Source organism: Condylura cristata, unplaced genomic scaffold, assembly GCF_000260355.1.
Source record: "Condylura cristata isolate star-nosed mole 26May11 unplaced genomic scaffold, ConCri1.0 scaffold00014, whole genome shotgun sequence".
NCBI lineage: Eukaryota > Metazoa > Chordata > Mammalia > Eulipotyphla > Talpidae > Condylura > Condylura cristata.
Window position 1 is genome coordinate 12,797,772 of NW_004567115.1, and position 16,730 is coordinate 12,814,501.

General features: G+C 55.7%; 1 protein-coding gene across 1 annotated transcript in view; it reads left to right on the forward strand.

Annotated features, from left to right (window-relative positions):
* Positions 1-2,694: 2,694 nt before the first annotated feature.
* Positions 2,695-16,730, forward strand: part of AMOTL2 (angiomotin like 2) — a 16,897-nt gene continuing 2,861 nt past the window's right edge. The window contains exons 1-8 of the mRNA XM_004682187.2: positions 2,695-2,941; positions 5,224-6,021; positions 8,715-9,018; positions 10,047-10,191; positions 10,579-10,671; positions 13,927-14,222; positions 14,925-15,226; positions 15,807-16,032. Of these exons, the coding sequence (XP_004682244.1) occupies positions 5,285-6,021; positions 8,715-9,018; positions 10,047-10,191; positions 10,579-10,671; positions 13,927-14,222; positions 14,925-15,226; positions 15,807-16,032 (2,103 nt within the window). The 5' untranslated portion in view covers positions 2,695-2,941; positions 5,224-5,284. The remainder of the gene's footprint in view (positions 2,942-5,223; positions 6,022-8,714; positions 9,019-10,046; positions 10,192-10,578; positions 10,672-13,926; positions 14,223-14,924; positions 15,227-15,806; positions 16,033-16,730) is intronic.

Sequence of the window (16,730 nt, forward strand, 5' to 3'; positions counted from 1 at the left end):
GTGAATTGCACCCTGTGCAGATTCTGGTGGGCTTTCCAAGGGAAGTGTCCAGGAGAGGTAGAAGGGAGAATTTCACTGTCCTGGGCAGGATTCCAGACCCTGCAGAGTCTTCCTTTGATGTTGCCACCTGAGTCATAGAGACCCTCTACGAATTAACTATTAGGGAAATAAGAGGACCATTTTCTTTCCAGTTCTACAGGCAGGGGCTGCCAGGGTCCAGCTTAGAATTTACCTTTCTCCTCCTGTTGGGTGCAGTGGGACACAGCACAAGGCCAGGCTAAAGCTGGATCACAGGCCCAGATCCACAGCCGAGCCCAGGTCCAGGCTAAGGACCCACAAAGGGTGTATGGATCCCTTGCTAAGCCCTGTACACATCTGTGATGCAGCCACACCCCTGAGAGCTGTACACTCCAGAGCAAAGGCCTCAAGCCTGGCTGGCTCTGAGAAATGGGTCACCTCCGCATCTTTCCTGGGCAGGATTCCAGATCCAGCTAGCCACACTGTCATCTGGAAAGGATCATTACCTGCATGGAAGGGAGGGGAAATTAGGGAGAAAGGGACAGAGCTGGGAGGAAGAAAGCAATGGCTCAATGCTGTTAGCAAAGAAATATACTATCTTCCTAGCTAGCCTAGTCCCACCTGTGTACACCTGCCTGTGGCTGTCTGAGCTGCAGTGACCCTCTCATCCAACCAACCACCCTACAGAGCCAGGTGTGGCTACCAGCTTAGGCAGAATCCACTGAGGCTTCTGGCCTTGCCCTGCCCTGCCTGGGTGGCCCTGCCCTGCATCCTTCCTGCACAGAAGAGAGAAGAAGAAAAGCACACATAAATTCCTTATCCTGGTTTTGGGATCCATCTCTCTTGCTTGGAGGCACAGAAATGTGCACTGGAACCCATCTAGATCTGCAGCAGGCTTGCCCACTCTAGAGAAATCTCCTTAATTCTAGCGGCCTTGAGCCAGCCCCTTTTCTGAGATCATCTCAAGAATGTCAAACATTTTGCCACATGTCCCCCAAAATGCCTCTGAGAGATAGGACTATCTTTCAAACAAGGACCTCTCCTTGTTTGCAACCTCAGAGTATACATGTCAACACCTCTGACACCTTTACCTAGTGTTTCCAAGAAGAATGCTGCCCACAAGATAAGATCAACTGGGGACCTGGCTCTCCTCCCTTTCATTTCTAAAAGTCCTACCTAGTGTATCTAGTTAGATGGCTCTTGGAGAGCCAATTATCCTTTCTCTTGGCACAGATGACTTATTTTCTCACCTGTCTCAGAGCTGATCACTATTGGAAATGTAATGTTTGATTTCCAAGTAAATCACACACAAATTACACATTTGGGGGAGGGTTTTATTAAAAATTAACAGTGCCCCTGACTTGTAACTAACTCTTTGAACTTACAAATTTTTCATGTCCTGGTCCCTTCTAACAGATACAGGACTTGCAGACTCTCTGGTGAGGGCAGGAGGCATGGAAAGGCCCTGACTCTCCCCTGGATGTAGAAAGGGGGGCCTGAGCGACACATGGAGGTGCTATCAGGTTTGGTATAAGCCAGGCTCAGGTATCGCACACAAATTTGGGGGGAGGGTGGTGTGTTATACCAGGGTTTCTGAAGAAGGGTTTTCTACCCACAAGATGGATAGCCAAGCTGGAAGGTAGAAAAGAAAGGGACCTGGGTGAAGAGAATTCTATCCAGAGGAGGAATAAGAGAAGCAACAGGGGAGGACATATGGGACGGTCCTTGTTGACAGGGTGTGGGAGAAGTGAAAAAGAGACTGGAACAGAAAGAGGGCAGGTGAGGAGAGAGGAGGACTCCGGGGGAGCCTGGATGGATTCCAGTAACCAGAAAAGGTTTTGAGAATGAGAAATTGAGCAGCCGGGTGATTACCTGGTTTTACCATTTAATCTGAGTGCGACCTTGGACAGGTAATCAACGTCTCTAAGCCTTGGATTCCTCATCTATAACATAGGGAAAATAACAACTCCCTGGGGAAGCACCAGAACAGGTCCTGGGGGTGGGGGGGGGGAGCATGATTCAGTTGGTTAGGTGGGTCAACTTAACCACAAGATTTTCCCACCCATATTCCCACTTCTTGTGGAAACAGATTCTAAGAGACAGGCAACGGTGTTTGTGCGCACTAAAAGTGCAGTTCACATACCGAAGCGCTGGCGGTGACAGTAGGGGCTTAGAGACAAAAGACTTGGTGGCTGAGACCTATCACGTCTTCCTGCGGGACACGGAGCGAACCAGAAGATAGAGATATCGTCGCAGTCATTCTTCATTCTGCACGCGCGCGCGCACTCACACACACACTCACACACACACACACACACACAAGCACCCCTCATCCCTCATCCCCCTCACGCTCGCCAGTCTCCTCCAGCAGCAACAATCAGTCTCTCTCAAAGACACTCTACTCGATGTAAATCCATCGGTGTCGTCCCTCCAAAGGGAATAGAGGGGTGAGAGAAAGGTGGGGAGGGGTTAGAGGCTGTAAAGCGCCGAGCTGGATTCATTTGTCCCCAGCAGTTTGGAGACAAAGCGTGGGTTAGGGTGGGCTGGGCTGGGGGCGCCGGGAAGGGGCGCGGGGCGGCCGCTGGGCCCAGGGCCGTGGGGAGCCAGTGCCAGCAGCGCCGCCTCCCGGGAAGCAGGCGGGGGCCGGGAGGAGGGGCCGCGAGGAGGCGGAGGACCGAAGAGGGCGGCGCGCAGAGAGGTTATTTGTGGTTCGCTTTGATCCCTAGGGGGAACCTGAAACTCTCACATTCCTGGCATAGCAGCCGCCTCCGGCGCGGACCGACCCTGGGGCTGCGCGCTGGGGCCGGAGCGGCCAGAGCGACGGCGCCACCGCCGAGTGCACACCGCCGCCGCCGAGCTGAGCAGAGCCGCCCCGCGCTGGGCCGTCGGGTCTGACAGCGCCGAGCACCCGCGGGCTGCAGCGGTAAGAAAGGCTGCTCGGCGTCGTGGGGAACGCTGGGGGCCCGCAAGAGCCCCTCGGTCCGAACCCGAGCCCCAGCGCAGCCCGGCCTTTCCGGGACCGGAGCCGACGGACCGAGCTTCCTCCGGGCGCAATGCGCCCTTGCCAGGCGGCCGCAAAGCCCGGCAGGAACAGCTCTGCCGGCGGGGCGCCGCGTGGAGCGCGTGTGGGGGGGATACCGGGGGGCGCGGGCGCGCTGGTCCCCTGGGGCTAGGCTACGGAGCAGCTGCAGAGAGCGGGATCCGTGTTTGGGGTCGGGGTCCGGAGATGAACGCGAAATTGAACAGGAGGCGCCAATCCGAGTTGAAGTTGCAGGACCCTAGGGGCTGACTTGGTTTGGTGGGGGTACAGGTGTCTTTGCCCCCCACTAACTCAAGAATTCCTCTTTGTCTTCCTTGGAAAATCCTCTCGGAGCCACGAACTGGCTCTCACTTAGAAAGAATGCAGCCTGCCGTCCAGCCCGGTGACGTCAGCGCTGGAGCATTTGGAAAACAAAGGGCTCCGGAGGGCGGGAGGAGGCGACTGCGTCGTGCTTAAGACTCCGGGGGCCAGAGGCCCGCTCGTTGCAGGCTCTTCGGGGTCGCCGGCTGCTCGCGGTCCTCCTGGAGTCGGGTAGGGCTGGACCCCGACTGGGCGGTGATCTGGCCTACAGACCCTCGCTTTGGTTCCTTGAACTAGTGGGAGCCCAGGCAAAGACCTGAGATGCATGCTCGCAGAGAAAGGGGGTTTCAGAAAATGGGGTGCTAGAGAAGTGGGGGTTCAGTGCTTGGCGTAAGGGACGCAAAATTCTATTCACCGTTCTGCGGAAAGGCGGTCCGTCTAAGCGGTTTGGCAGGGAAGAGCCCCTCATGAGAAGGGGTGTTCCTGCTCTCGGGCACACTGTTGAGGGAAGGGGCCTGGAGTCTCCCTGGTCCTCTTCTGTGGGAAGAGGAAATGCCTGATGGACCAAAACCTAGGGTGAAGAGATTCGTATCTCACTTAGGCAAAGAAATGAGCCTTTGGTAACTCTGGAGTCAGTGGACTGGAGCAGATTGAGTACAGCGATGTCCTCCTGACTCCTCTCCCCCTCTGCTGAGAGAAGGGAGTGGAAGGCAATGACTCCCTGGCCTGGGAGCCCTGGCTGGAGCAGGGTGCAATCCTCCCACACACCCTACACAGGGACCTATGGAGGTGTTTGGTTTTCCCTGAATCCCTGTTGGGAGGTTTGTCTTGGAGGAGGTTATGGAAAGGAAGCCGGAAAAGGCTGATAGCCCTCCAGGCCATGAGCCTCTGGGAACCCAGAACCAGAAAGAAGCCCCCCCCCCCTTCCTGGAGGCTCCCACCCCCCTAACCCAAGTGCCTGCAACCAAGAGGCTCCCTCCAGATTGCTTCCTCCTCCGGTTTGCCCCAGTAAATGTTACTGGTGCCAGTCTGCTCTGTGTCTAGAGGTCCATGGGGACTTTTCTAAGTAGTAAGGTGGGGGTGGGGAGGAGGAGGGATATAATCTCATTTTCCCTAGAGCACTCATGCTGTTACTATCAACACACTCTTTCTGATGAGTGACACTTTCAGTCTCATCTCACAAAACCCTTGTCCTATGATAGCCATTCTTCTTTCATTCCTTTTCTACCTTTTAGGGTGCATCGTCTCCTTCTTCCTGTTCATCTTGCTGAGTGGCAGCCAAGGTCATCTCATGACAGGGAGGACTAAGTGAGGGGAAAGGATGGAGAGAGTTAGCTGTGCCAAGGCTGGAGTCAGGCTTTCTTTGTTCTAGGGGGAGCCAGGGATTGTCTGGGACTTCTGGATTAGGCTGGGCTCATTCTTTATGTGCCGTCTTGGACAGGACAGCTCAGTGGTTAGATCTGACCTAAGGTCTCCCATAAGATTGTGTGATAGGTGGCTGACTGCAGGATCCTGCAATTCCACCTTGATTACCAGGTAGGTTAGTGTTGTCTTTCTCCTGGCTTAGTAAATCTCTATGAATAGGGCAATCTTTTGCCAGGATTGACAGGACACCAGGAGCTCAACACCCTTTGCTGCTTTTAATGGTGAACTACTTGAGGCAAGCTTATTCTTTCCATTTTTCTTATTGAAAACGGAAGCACAGAGCTTAGGTAAGCTGCCTTAAGCAGCAGGTGGCAGCACTGGCATGCGAACCCAGGTTCCATTGTCTTGTTCTTTACCTTTATGCTTTAGCACAGGCCGTAATGGAACCTGCCTCCTTACCCATGTGCTCCCACTGATGATTCTTCCTTCTCTCCTCCCAGGTGCTCTGTGGCCAGGTGCTGCTGGCCATTGTCCAGACAGGTGTGTGCAAGCCAAGGAAGCATGAGGACGCTGGAAGATTCCTCTGGGACAGTCCTGCACCGCCTTATCCAGGAGCAGCTACGCTACGGCAACCTGACTGAGACACGCACGCTGCTGGCCATCCAGCAACAGGCCCTGCGGGGTGGGGCCGGGGCTGGGGGCACAGGGAGCCCCCAAGCCTCCCTGGAGATCTTGGCACCCGAAGACAGCCAGGTGCTACAGCAGGCCACGAGGCAGGAACCCCAGGGCCAGGAGCATCAGGGTGGTGAGACCCACCTGGCAGAGAACACCCTCTACCGGCTGTGTCCACAGCCCAGCAAGGGCGAGGAGCTGCCCACTTATGAGGAGGCAAAAGCCCACTCGCAGTACTATGCAGCCCAGCAGGCGGGGCCCCGGCCTCATGTTGGGGACCGAGACCCCCGAGGGGCCCCAGGAGGCAATCGGAGGCAAGATGAAGCCCTGCGGGAGTTGAGGCATGGGCACGTGCGATCCCTGAGTGAACGCCTCCTGCAGCTGTCCCTGGAGAGGAACGGTGCCCGGGCCCCCAGCCACATGAGCTCCTCCCACAGCTTCCCTCAGCTGGCCCGCAACCAGCAGGGCCCCCCTCCCCGGGCCCCCCCTGCTGAAGGCCCAGAGCCGCGAGGACCTCCACCTCAGTACCCACACCAAGTTGTGCTAGCTCACGAGGCCACCGCTGCTGTCACCGACCCTCGGTACCGCGCCCGCGGCAGCCCACACTTCCAGCATGCTGAAGTCAGGTAACGGCCACCCCAGTCTTTTAAGCTCTTGCCTTGCTTCCAGTGTGGTTCTCCCAGAGCCCAGTGCCTCCACCCTTTGTCAGGCCTGGCGAGATCTACCCCGTCACCCCATCGACCCCAGGGAAGAGTGGTGAAACCCACTCCTTCCTAGGGGGGAGGGGTTAATGCCTAGAGGAGAGAGGGGCTTGTCTGATTAACTGTGGCAATCAGGTAGTGGACTCCTAAAGGGTGTGGGTACAGTGGGAGTTAAAGGTGAGGTTTCAGAAAGAGCTTTCTAAAGATAGAGGTTGGGAATGTTGACAAGCTATGGCCAAGTCAAGTGTGAAGAAGGCCAGGCAGGACCTCCTGTGGAGAGCAAGTGAACAGAATGCTTTCAGAGATTGGGCGGCATTCCTAGCAGGAGGCAGGAAGGACCAGGTGGCCTTCTTAGAGACCTCTCCCTGCCCTACACAGAGGCCATAGCCTCTGCTCTTCACTGCCTTTCAGGGTTTCCCATGTAGGCCCTGTGGCCAGAGCCAGTCACAGGAGAGGGTTCTGTGCAGGCTCAGAAGAGGCCTCGAGGCCTTGCTCAGCACCTAGAGTTCAGTCCAGAAGGTGAAAGGAAGCCATTGCGATTGACCAGCTTTTTAAAAAGGTTTCTTTGGCTGCATGTAGAGAATTGATTCTGAGGGGGAGAATGAAAGCAGGGAGACTGGAGGAGGCAGGAAGCCCAGATAGTTTACAGATGTGAAGCTCTGCCTCTGGCTTCTGCCTTAGCCCAGCACCTTCTCCAAGAAGCTGACATGCAGCCTTTGTGCCCTTTCTCCCCCCCTCCCCCTCTCAACGTTGCCCCCTTCCCCCCCCCCCTCCAGTGGAGGGGAGGTCTGGAGACCCACCAGAGGGGCCTGTGGATTTTCAGGCTCCCTTCCTCTGTGGCTCAAAGTCAAAGTCTGGCCCTCCCTACGCCTGATGAGTCTTCATTAAGTCACCCACTTTCCCACTATTTGGCCTTTCCTTGCTCTCGAGAAACAAGTGACGCCATGGCATTGGTATGGAGGCACCAGGGGATGGGTGCTCCACCTCCCGAGCCCCCCACCTTATCTCCCTTCTCATGGATCGGTCAGGGAGAGTGGCGGAAACTGAGTCGTGGTTTCTTCTTTCGGACCAGCCTTGTTGAACCCTGCAGGAAAAGATAATATCGTGGAAAGGAAGTAGACCATTTGCAGGAGAACAAAAAGGAGAGGGTGGGGGAGGGGCAGAACACAGGGCAGGCAGAGCAAGTGTGAAGACTATTCTTTCTCAGGGCTAAGTCATCCCCAAAGAATGCCAGTTGTGTCTGCCTGGCCCAGTGCAGGGGGGAGCAATTTCTTAAAGCTACCCCAAGAACGCCACATTTAGCAATGCAGGGAGAGCTTGGACATTCCAGTGGGGACCCTGGGCTCAGCCATTACTTGAAGCACCACCTCAGGCAGTGAGAAGTGCATCTGTCTAATCTCCTTTTGACTGGATCAGCTGAGAATTGTTTCTGGAAATGAACTGGGGGCGGGGACTTTCCTTTCAGCCTAGGGTTCTAAGAGCAAGGGTGCTTGGACTGGAGGGAGGGGGAGGTGGAGCCCAAGTCCTGAGTTGATGGGTGGGTCCAGGAGTGAAATTAAATTCTTTTGGGGCTTCTGGGGCTTGGAAAACTCGGTGAAACAGAGGCAGTCTGTTCTACACTTGGAGTCACAAGATCCCAGAAGGCTCTGGGACTCCCCCTACCTCTTGCTCTTTGTTCCCTCTCTCATAGGAGCCCTGGGGAAGATGTTACACTAGTGCCAGAGGCCCAGAGAATAGGGTCCCCGAACCCAGGCTATTCAGTGGTTCAGTTGCAGCCCCTGTGCCTATGAAACCCAGCGCTGGTACCTCATTTGTTCTAGAAACAGAGAGTAAACTGCAGTTACCACTGGGAGAGGGGAGGGTAGGCCCCATGGCGGCAGCACCTGCCAGGCCTGTGTGGCCCAGATAGCCTCCCCTCGGGGGGACCCCCCCCCACAGTGGCATAGCAGCCCCTCAGGGTTAAGCCAGGATGTGAGTGCCTATTTTGTCAGACAGTGGAGAGCTCAGACTCTTATCCTAACGTCTGTCTTGTTACGCTAACCTTAGCCACAGTCTTCTAAAAATGTTTCTGCGAGGAGGGGTGACAGGACCCAAAATAGGAGGGAGAAAACTATGAGTGAGTGAGTGGACTGCACTGGTGGTATTAGTGGGAGTCCTGAGAATGACTCTGGTCACAGAACAGGGCTGGCTGCTGGGGCCTTGCCACCGAGTGATCCCGGGACCTGGGTGCTGTGTGATTGATGATTCATGTGGCCTCCAGATCCAAAAAGAACCTTCTATTGATTAGAGAAGTCAAGGGCACATTTTTAAAGATGCTTTGAGTACTGGTTGCTTAGAAGCCTCAGGCTGATCCCCAATGCGTTGGCCACAGTGAGGCGGGACATGAAACAAGCATCCTGAGGGTGACCCCCTTTAGCCCTGCTCCTGTGGCACTTGAGAATCTTGGGGACACCATATGGAAGAGGCCTGCCTCACTGGCCGCTGCCTAATACTGGGGGAGGCTGAGTCAGGGCATCTTCCCTGTGTGCCCAGGAGGGCTTGGGGAAGCTCAGCCTGCTCTGAGGTGGGAGCTGTCGGGGTCTTTGTAGTTTCTGAGCGCTGTCTTATTTGCTCCCCAGGATCCTGCAGGCCCAGGTGCCCCCCGTGTTCCTCCAGCAGCAGCAGTACCAGTACTTGCAGCAGCCCTTGGAGCACCCCCCGCCCCCACACCCAGCTGCTCTCAGCCATGGCCCTCTAGGTTCTCTCAGTCCACCTGGGGTGGAAGGGCCAGCAAGCACCCAGCCCTCCTCAAGCACCTCAGGCAGTGCCCACCTGGCCCAGATGGAGATGGTGCTAAGGGAAAATGCCAGGCTGCAGCGGGACAACGAGAGGTTGCAGAGGGAACTGGAGAGCTCAGCGGAGAAGACTGGCCGCATCGAGAAGGTAGGTCCTGGTGGGACCTCACGGGGGGAGCAGGAGGAAGGGACCCTAAGGGGCTTACGGGGCAGGCGGGAAAGGGAGGGCTGAAGAGTCTGAAAGCTTATTTCTGACTGGACTTGTGTGCTCAGCTATCCCCAACCTCCTTATTCCTCATGCACCCTCCCTCATTGACTCCAGACAGCTGGGGAGCAGCCGGGGGGCCTGCAGGCCCAGAGCAAGAGCAGTTGCTGGCCAGGGGTGATTAGAAAGAGCCCATTCACCAGCTCCCTGCACACTCACACCCTTCCCTGCACACACCCCTTCCCTCGGACACCTCCCACAGAGAGTCCTTTGTGTCCCCCACACAACAGCAGGTCTGTTCTAGGCAAGCCCTGGCCAAAGAGAAAGCCCCTCCTCTTGGAAAAAAAAACCGAGCAACTTATTGGAATCCCAGGCCAGCTCAGCAAAGGGCACGTGCAGAATCTGCGCGTGGCCAAGTGGGAGGGGCGGCCGAGGGCAGCGGCCCTACTTGGGGGATGCCAGAGGACACTTACTCCAGGGAGAAGCATCTATCTGCAGGTGGGGTCGGTGCCCCCACTTCTAGTGAAGGTTTCCCAGCTGTGTGTTCACATAGCCTTGGCCTGCCATAGTTGCCCTTTGATATCTAAGGTAGGGCAAACTCCCAGAGCATGGCTAAGAGTCTCGGTGCCCATTCTTGGCCCCCTGTGCTCAGATTTCTTAGCAGAAGCCAGACAAAGAGCAAAATATTTCTTTCCGGACATCAGGCACAGGAAAGCTGTGTTCACTCATTAGGAGCAGCCATTCTAGGCTACCTGACCTGGGGTTCACCCAGCATATGTTCCTTGAAACAGTGGTCAGCACCCTGATTCCTAAAGTCTGGCCTACCTCTGGACATGCCCCTAGAGCCACCTAGAGTTTTTGCTCTCCTTTTCATCCTCTCTCTCTATTCCTGATGGAAGGTGTCAGATCAGCTCTGGCCCATGGGGGAACCTTGAAGCCCTCCCTTCAGCTCTGCTGTCTGCCTCTTGCAGTTGGAAAGTGAGATCCAGCGGCTCTCTGAAGCCCACGAGAGCCTCACGAGAGCCTCTTCCAAGAGGGAGGCCCTGGAGAAGACCATGCGGAACAAGATGGACAGTGAAATGAGGAGGCTGCAGGATTTCAACAGGGATCTTAGAGGTGAGAGCGGGTCACCCAAGTGGTCAGGAGTATCTTCAGAAGGCTTGATGCCTCTGCTCTTGGGGAGAAATTCACACTGTCTTCTGCAAACTGCCCCAAAGCTGAGCCGCCTTGGGAGCCTCCCTAGTGGAGAGATGCTCCTCTCTATGTTCTAACCTTCACAGCCCCTCGAGGAACCCCTCACCTACGCGGGTCCGTTTCACAGCCCCTGATGGAAGGTGATCCCTCCTCATTAATCCCTGGGTTGACCTGGCACCTCCCTGTGAGCCCATCCTAGGTTGGAGGCTGCAGCCCCAGATAGGGTCTCCAGGGAGCACCTTGTGGCAGGCAGCTTCACCTGATACGAAAACACCTTTCTTTAAAGCATCTTTCCTTTATTTGAAACAGAGAGATTGGAATCTGCAAACCGCCGACTGGCAAGCAAGACGCAGGAGGCCCAGGCGGGCAGTCAGGACATGGTGGCAAAGCTGCTGGCTCAGAGTGAGTAGGAGTTCCAGCGGAGCCCAGTCAGATGTGTGGGTGGGACATGGCCCCCTCTGGACAGGGAGGACTGGGTCTCTCCCTGTCAAGGCTTATTGATCCCAGAATTATTGAAGGCCTATTGTACACCTGGCACAAGAATAAATCTAGTTATTGCGCCATGGAGACAGGTAGGATGAAAGAGGAGGAGGTTGAACTTCTCAGGGAGCTCCAGAAAAAAGAAAGGTCTTGGGTACCTGGCGGGAATGTGATAAGTTGGGGGGCATGGTGGCTACATATAATAAGGCGACCAAATGGAAACGACTACACAGCCAAGCTGTGTTCCATCAGCTTAACCAACAGCAGCGGTCTAAAAAGGGGGTGTGGGAGGCTTCTCTAAAGGGAGCGGTCTAGCTGTGAAGTGGCTGAGGCCATTACTGGCCAGTCCTTTCAGTTACCTGCTCGTTGCAGGGCTGTGCTAAGCACATGGCAGGTAGTTGCAGGCCCAGGAAGGGATTTGGCAGAAGGAAGAAGCTCTAGTAATGAGAAGAGACAGGGAGAGCAGTTACTTATTGAGATGCTAAATACTCGTACTTGGTGCTGTAGTGATGTCCCAGGGAATTTGCAGAGAAGTGGGACGGGGCAGCTGGTATCTGATGGAGGGTGACTTTGAGGAAGGGGTCAGGCATCAAGGAGGCCTTCTAGGAGTGGCAGAGAGAGAAGTGGGTGTCCCCAGTGGAGGAAGGCTGAGGTCTGGTGGCAACTGTAACTTCTTCCTTCAAAGAGGCATCGGGACTCTGGTCGGGGCTGCTCAGGCAGAGAACAAGACGGTTGGGGACTTGACTATACTGATTTGGGCAAGTGAGGTGGCAGTGACTTGGGTCTCTGGGAGGGAGGTGCCGGTTGTGAGGGAACAGGGGAGGGGCAGTCCTTGGGAGTCCTAAAGTGCCCTTTGCTTGGAGGAGCAGAATAGGGATGTCCTATAAGAGAGGACTGAGCTTTGGGCCTCACTGCCAGAGAAAGGAAGTCACTGGGCGGGTTTCTGGGAGCAGGCACAGAGGAGGGGTGAAGGGGGAGGCTGACCTGGAGGCGTTTCCGCTCCCTGGAGAGCCAGCGCCAGGCTGTTCTTGGCTCCTCACTGGAGCCATTAATCTTGCAGCCGCGGGTGACCCGGATGCCTGGCATTCCACAGCCGCTAGGCTGTTCTGCTCCCAGTCCGCCTCCCTCTGCTCATTCCCTATGAGGCCCAGTCCTGGCTTTGGGAGGAGAGAGCAAAGACAAAGAGACTGGGGTGTGCCAGTGGGGAGCCTCACAGAATGCCCTGCTCCCACCACAGCTTGCCTAGGCTTCCCTGCCTCTTCTCACCTAACCCAGGAGCCCTTGTCCCCACAGGCCCAGGGTTTAACCTGCTAACTGAGAATGGTTAAGGCCTGTGCAGCGCAGTGGTTGTAGGAGACAGCAGAATGCTGGGTCCACCAGCCCCCATCTCCACCCCAAACCCCAGGAGTTAAGGAAACCCACGTTGCCCTAAGTTGCTCCTTCATAGCCATAGAAAAAACAGAATCCTCAGGAAAAATGTCTCTGGCTGCCCTCTTCTGTGGGGTCGGTCAGCACTGGTAGGGAAGTTGTGATCACTGTCACCAATGATATGCTTTCCCTAGTAGGGAGGCCACATAGACGCCAGACCTGGCCCTCTGGTCAGACCCTGCCCTCCCTGAGGGTCTGGCATTGAGTTCTGCCACCTGGCTCTGCCTCCTCTGTCCCCTTGGGGCACATTCCTTCTCATCTGAACCTCACCTGGATGGTCTGGCTCTGGGACCAGAAGATGGGAGGGTCATGTTGAGACTAGAAGGAAAAACAAACTTCCTGAGAACTGTCAGTGATGGGGCTCTGTGAGCCCACACAGGAGGGGGTCATTGTCTCCTGGTCTAAGCCAGAGCTGACTTGCCTGCCTGGGCCCTTCACCACCAGGACCCTGAGTAAATGGATCCTCCCTCTGCCTGCCTGGGTCCCCTGCCTTCACTCTTCAACTTGAGAACTGGCACTTTCTTCTAGGGTAGCTATTTAGCCATCCATGACCCAAAGGGGGGAATTAATTATAATTGAAATTTGAAACTTGGTTCCTCCCTCATACCGGGCACATTTCAAGTGCCAGTGGTATGTATGTGTGCCTGCTGCACTGGTCCCACGATAGAAGATTCTACTGGATAGTTCTGTTCCAGAGACAGTGCTTTTGAACTTGTGATACAGACCCCAGAGTCCCACCTACCTTCCCCTTCTAGCAAGGCAGGTGGATGACATACTTCTTGGCGGCTAGACTATGTTTCCAAGGGCCAGGTATATGGGGTGTGGATTATGCTGAGAGCATCAGCTAGGGGACTTGGTGATCTGACTCAGGCCCTAATTAACCTGGCTATACGGAGAAGGTGTCTGAACAGAGTTCCCCTGGCAATTAACAAGATAAGCTCAAAGCCTGGGTAGCTAGAGCTTCAGACACCAATCTTTGGATGACAGTCAATTCCATTTTGGTGCTAAAATTGCATTTCTTTATGAGCCTGGTTGCCCATGTCTCCCTGAACCATGGAAGGAAATGTGGCACTAAACTAGGGGGGCAGTGGGCCTACAGAATGAGCCCTGGAGCCCCTCTGGGGTCTCCCACTCCAGCCAGAAGCAGCCTGGTTCTTTGAAGCCAGGCTGGCTTGAGTTCCCATCCTGGCAGCCTCTCTCACCTACTAAGTCTCCTTCCTTATAAGTAGTGGGGAGGGGTGCACAGATCATACCTGCAAGGATTGTTATTGGAGGCTTCCAGGAATGAGGTGTGTTCGTGGCGACTCTCTGGTTCTTACCCCTGTTCCCATCTCAGCCAGTGAGCATGGCACAGGTCATCTGAACATCTACTGATGGGCATCCCAGCTCCAACCTGCCCAGTCTCAGGTTCTGAGGTTCCAGGGAAAATTGTGTGTTTGGAAATGGGGACACCTGGCACAAATGGACAGTGTTTGGGGCTGTCCTGTAGCAAGTCCATGTCCCAACAGACAGTGTAGACCAGTCATTGCTAAAAGGACCCTAGAGAGAGTTGCTGCCATTCTCCCTGATATAACCTGAGCTCCTGTCTTTGCTCAGAACAATGGTACCTTAACTCCCCGGATCCGGCCCTATGCACTGTTGCCGGGATCAGATGTAACTCTGCCCGTCCAGTGCTGAGCACAGAGCCCAGCATATGTGGTGCGTGCTCTTGGGCCCAGCCACGCACTGAACCCCGGTCTCTCCCTGCAGGCTATGAGCAGCAGCAGGAGCAGGAGAAGCTGGAGCGGGAGGTAGCACTGCTGCGCGGTGCCATCGAGGACCAGCGGCGTCGAGCAGAGCTGCTGGAGCAGGCTCTGAGCAATGCGCAGGGCCGGGCCGCACGCGCGGAGGAGGAGCTGCGCAAGAAGCAGGCTTACGTGGAGAAGGTGGAGCGACTGCAGCAGGCGCTCGGGCAACTGCAGGCAGCCTGCGAGAAGCGTGAGCAGCTGGAGCTGCGTCTGCGCACGCGCCTGGAGCAGGAACTCAAGGCCCTGCGTGCACAGCAGGTGAGCTGGGAAGACCTAGGAAATGGCGGCGCTCAGGCTGCATGTGGGGAGGCCAATTCAAAGTCCCTGTACTGAGCCAGGCAAGGGCCTCCAGAGAAGGCTGGGTTGATCCTGGTTGGACGCTCTCAACCACCAGGCTTCACCGAGATCTGCTACTTGGCCATGTGGCCAGTTGGGGGACGTAAGACGTGGGCTTCTGTCCTTAGCCACAGCGAGGGGCGGTGTCCCTGGTCATAGAGAAAATAGGTGAAGAACCTTGATGTAGAAGACTAGCCAACTCTTCTAAGAGACCCCCGAGATGAAGAGGAAGGTGGTCAATCAGCTCTCCAGTTTGTTTCCTCACTTTGGACTTGTAAACACAAACTAGGTAGAGCTCTCGCTCCACTCCCACCCAGCCTTATGTTCCCACGGAGGTAGGGTGACCTGCTGGTTTGCACCACTTGTCCCGTGTAATTATTACTAGCACCCCATTCCCAGTTTGGAGGGTAATATATGTGCAAGGGCAGACCTCTGCAAGGGCAGACTTGACCTTACCTGCACCCTTGGCCGCACGGTTCAGGGCTGGGGTGTTGGAGACACACGCTGTCCCCTCTGTCTCTGGAAGTAGGGCCAGGGGGTGGGGAGAGAGCTAAGAAGGAGCAACTGCTCCCACCCCACCCCACCCCCCATCCTCCACCCCTGACCATGTTCCTTCCTCTCCAGAGACAGGCAGGCACCCCCAGTGGTGGCTGCGGTGGGTCCCCGGAGCTTAGTGCCCTGCGGCTGTCTGAGCAACTACGGGAGAAGGAGGAGCAGATCCTAGCACTGGAAGCTGACATGACCAAGTGGGAGCAGAAGTACCTGGAGGAACGTGCCATGAGGCAGTTTGCCATGGATGCGGCCGCCACGGCCGCAGCCCAGCGCGACACGACCCTCATCCGACACTCTCCCCAGCCCTCGCCCAGCAGCAGCTTCAATGAAGGCCTGCTCACTGGTGGCCACAGGCATCAGGAGATGGAAAGCAGGTGAGGCATTGCAGACCAGGCCGGGGCACCCGATGTAGGGGTGAGGGGTGGCAAGATCCAGTCCCTGCCCTGCCCTTAATGGGTGAGAAACAGGCCTCTCTCCACGTGGCTTAGCAGCAATCCTGCTTCTGAGCTGACCTGTGTGTTCCACATTCCTGGCATCATATGCTGCGCTTTTCCAGAGAAACCCACTGAGTCCTGGGCTGCCCAGGGGACCCTGTCCGTGGAGGTGCTGGATGCTCCCTGGACCCCTGTGCATATCAGGCTTTCCAGCTGGATCCACACCATGTACCACTCTAGGTGGAATGAGGATTAGGACCCTGGCTCAGGGTGGCGAGTATTTTCTTTGCAAAAACCATCTCAGAGACCCCACAAGATTTCTCTCTGGGCCACTGGTAGTTTCCGGAATATCAAATTCCAGAGCCTTGATGACGTTTCTGATGGCCCCCTTTCAGCCTCTGCCATGAGGACCAGAGGGGTCCAGCCTGGCCGAAGGAAGGGCTTTCCCTCCATGCTTTATGAGGTGGGAAGGGTGGAGACACTGTGGGGCTGACCATGTGGGCTTGGCCCTGTCCCCCAGGTTAAAGGTGCTCCATGCCCAGATCCTGGAGAAGGATGCAGTGATCAAGGTCCTTCAGCAGCGCTCCAGGAAAGAGCCCGGCAAGGCCACCCAGTGCTCCCTGCGGCCCGCCAAGTCTGTGCCGTCTGTCTTCGCAGCTGCAGCAGCAGGGACCCAGGGCTGGCAAGGGGTCTCCTCCAGTGAGCAGCAAGGGGATACCTCTGCCCGGCTGGCTACAGGTGAGAGGCAGCTGATGGGTGGCACAGGTAGATGGTAGGTGGCTCTTTAGGAACCAGGGCCTTCACCCCTTGCCCAGGGGGAATCAGCTTAGTTTTTGGCTCAAGGGGTCCCACAACTCACAGATAAAGAATACTATCTCAGACATAGAATACTCATCTCTGTAAAGGTCCTCACCCTTTGCCCCAAACCCTTACCATCTAAGTAAAAAAATAGTTTCCTATGCAGATACACCGTCTAGGCAATCCCTCGCCACTCCTCCTTTTTTTTTTTTTTTTTTAAATTTATTTAGTCATTCATCCAAGAACGGGGGCGTACAGGCCAGAGGTCCAGGAGGTTGGGGGTGGGTGGGTTGGTGAGAAGATTCACCAGAGACAGAACAGAATGGGCACATTGAAATACACTGCTACAGGGGAAGCTGTGGTGAGACACAGGGGAAGACTGCTGTGCCATGTGGGTCCCTCCTTGGCTGGGAGTCAAACTGCTGTAAGTGCTGAGGACAGCTTCATAGTGCTGCGCTTAACTCCTTGCGCCGTCAGGGAAGCCCTCCAACTCCTTTTAGATTTAGTCTACAAAGAACTCAAAACTATTGTAAACCAATCCAACCTGATAGTTGATCTTCTTGGAAACAGAAGCATTGGGTCTCCGTGGAAGTTTTTGCAAATCAAATGCAATCTGTACTACACCCATTACGGGGCGGGGGGGGGG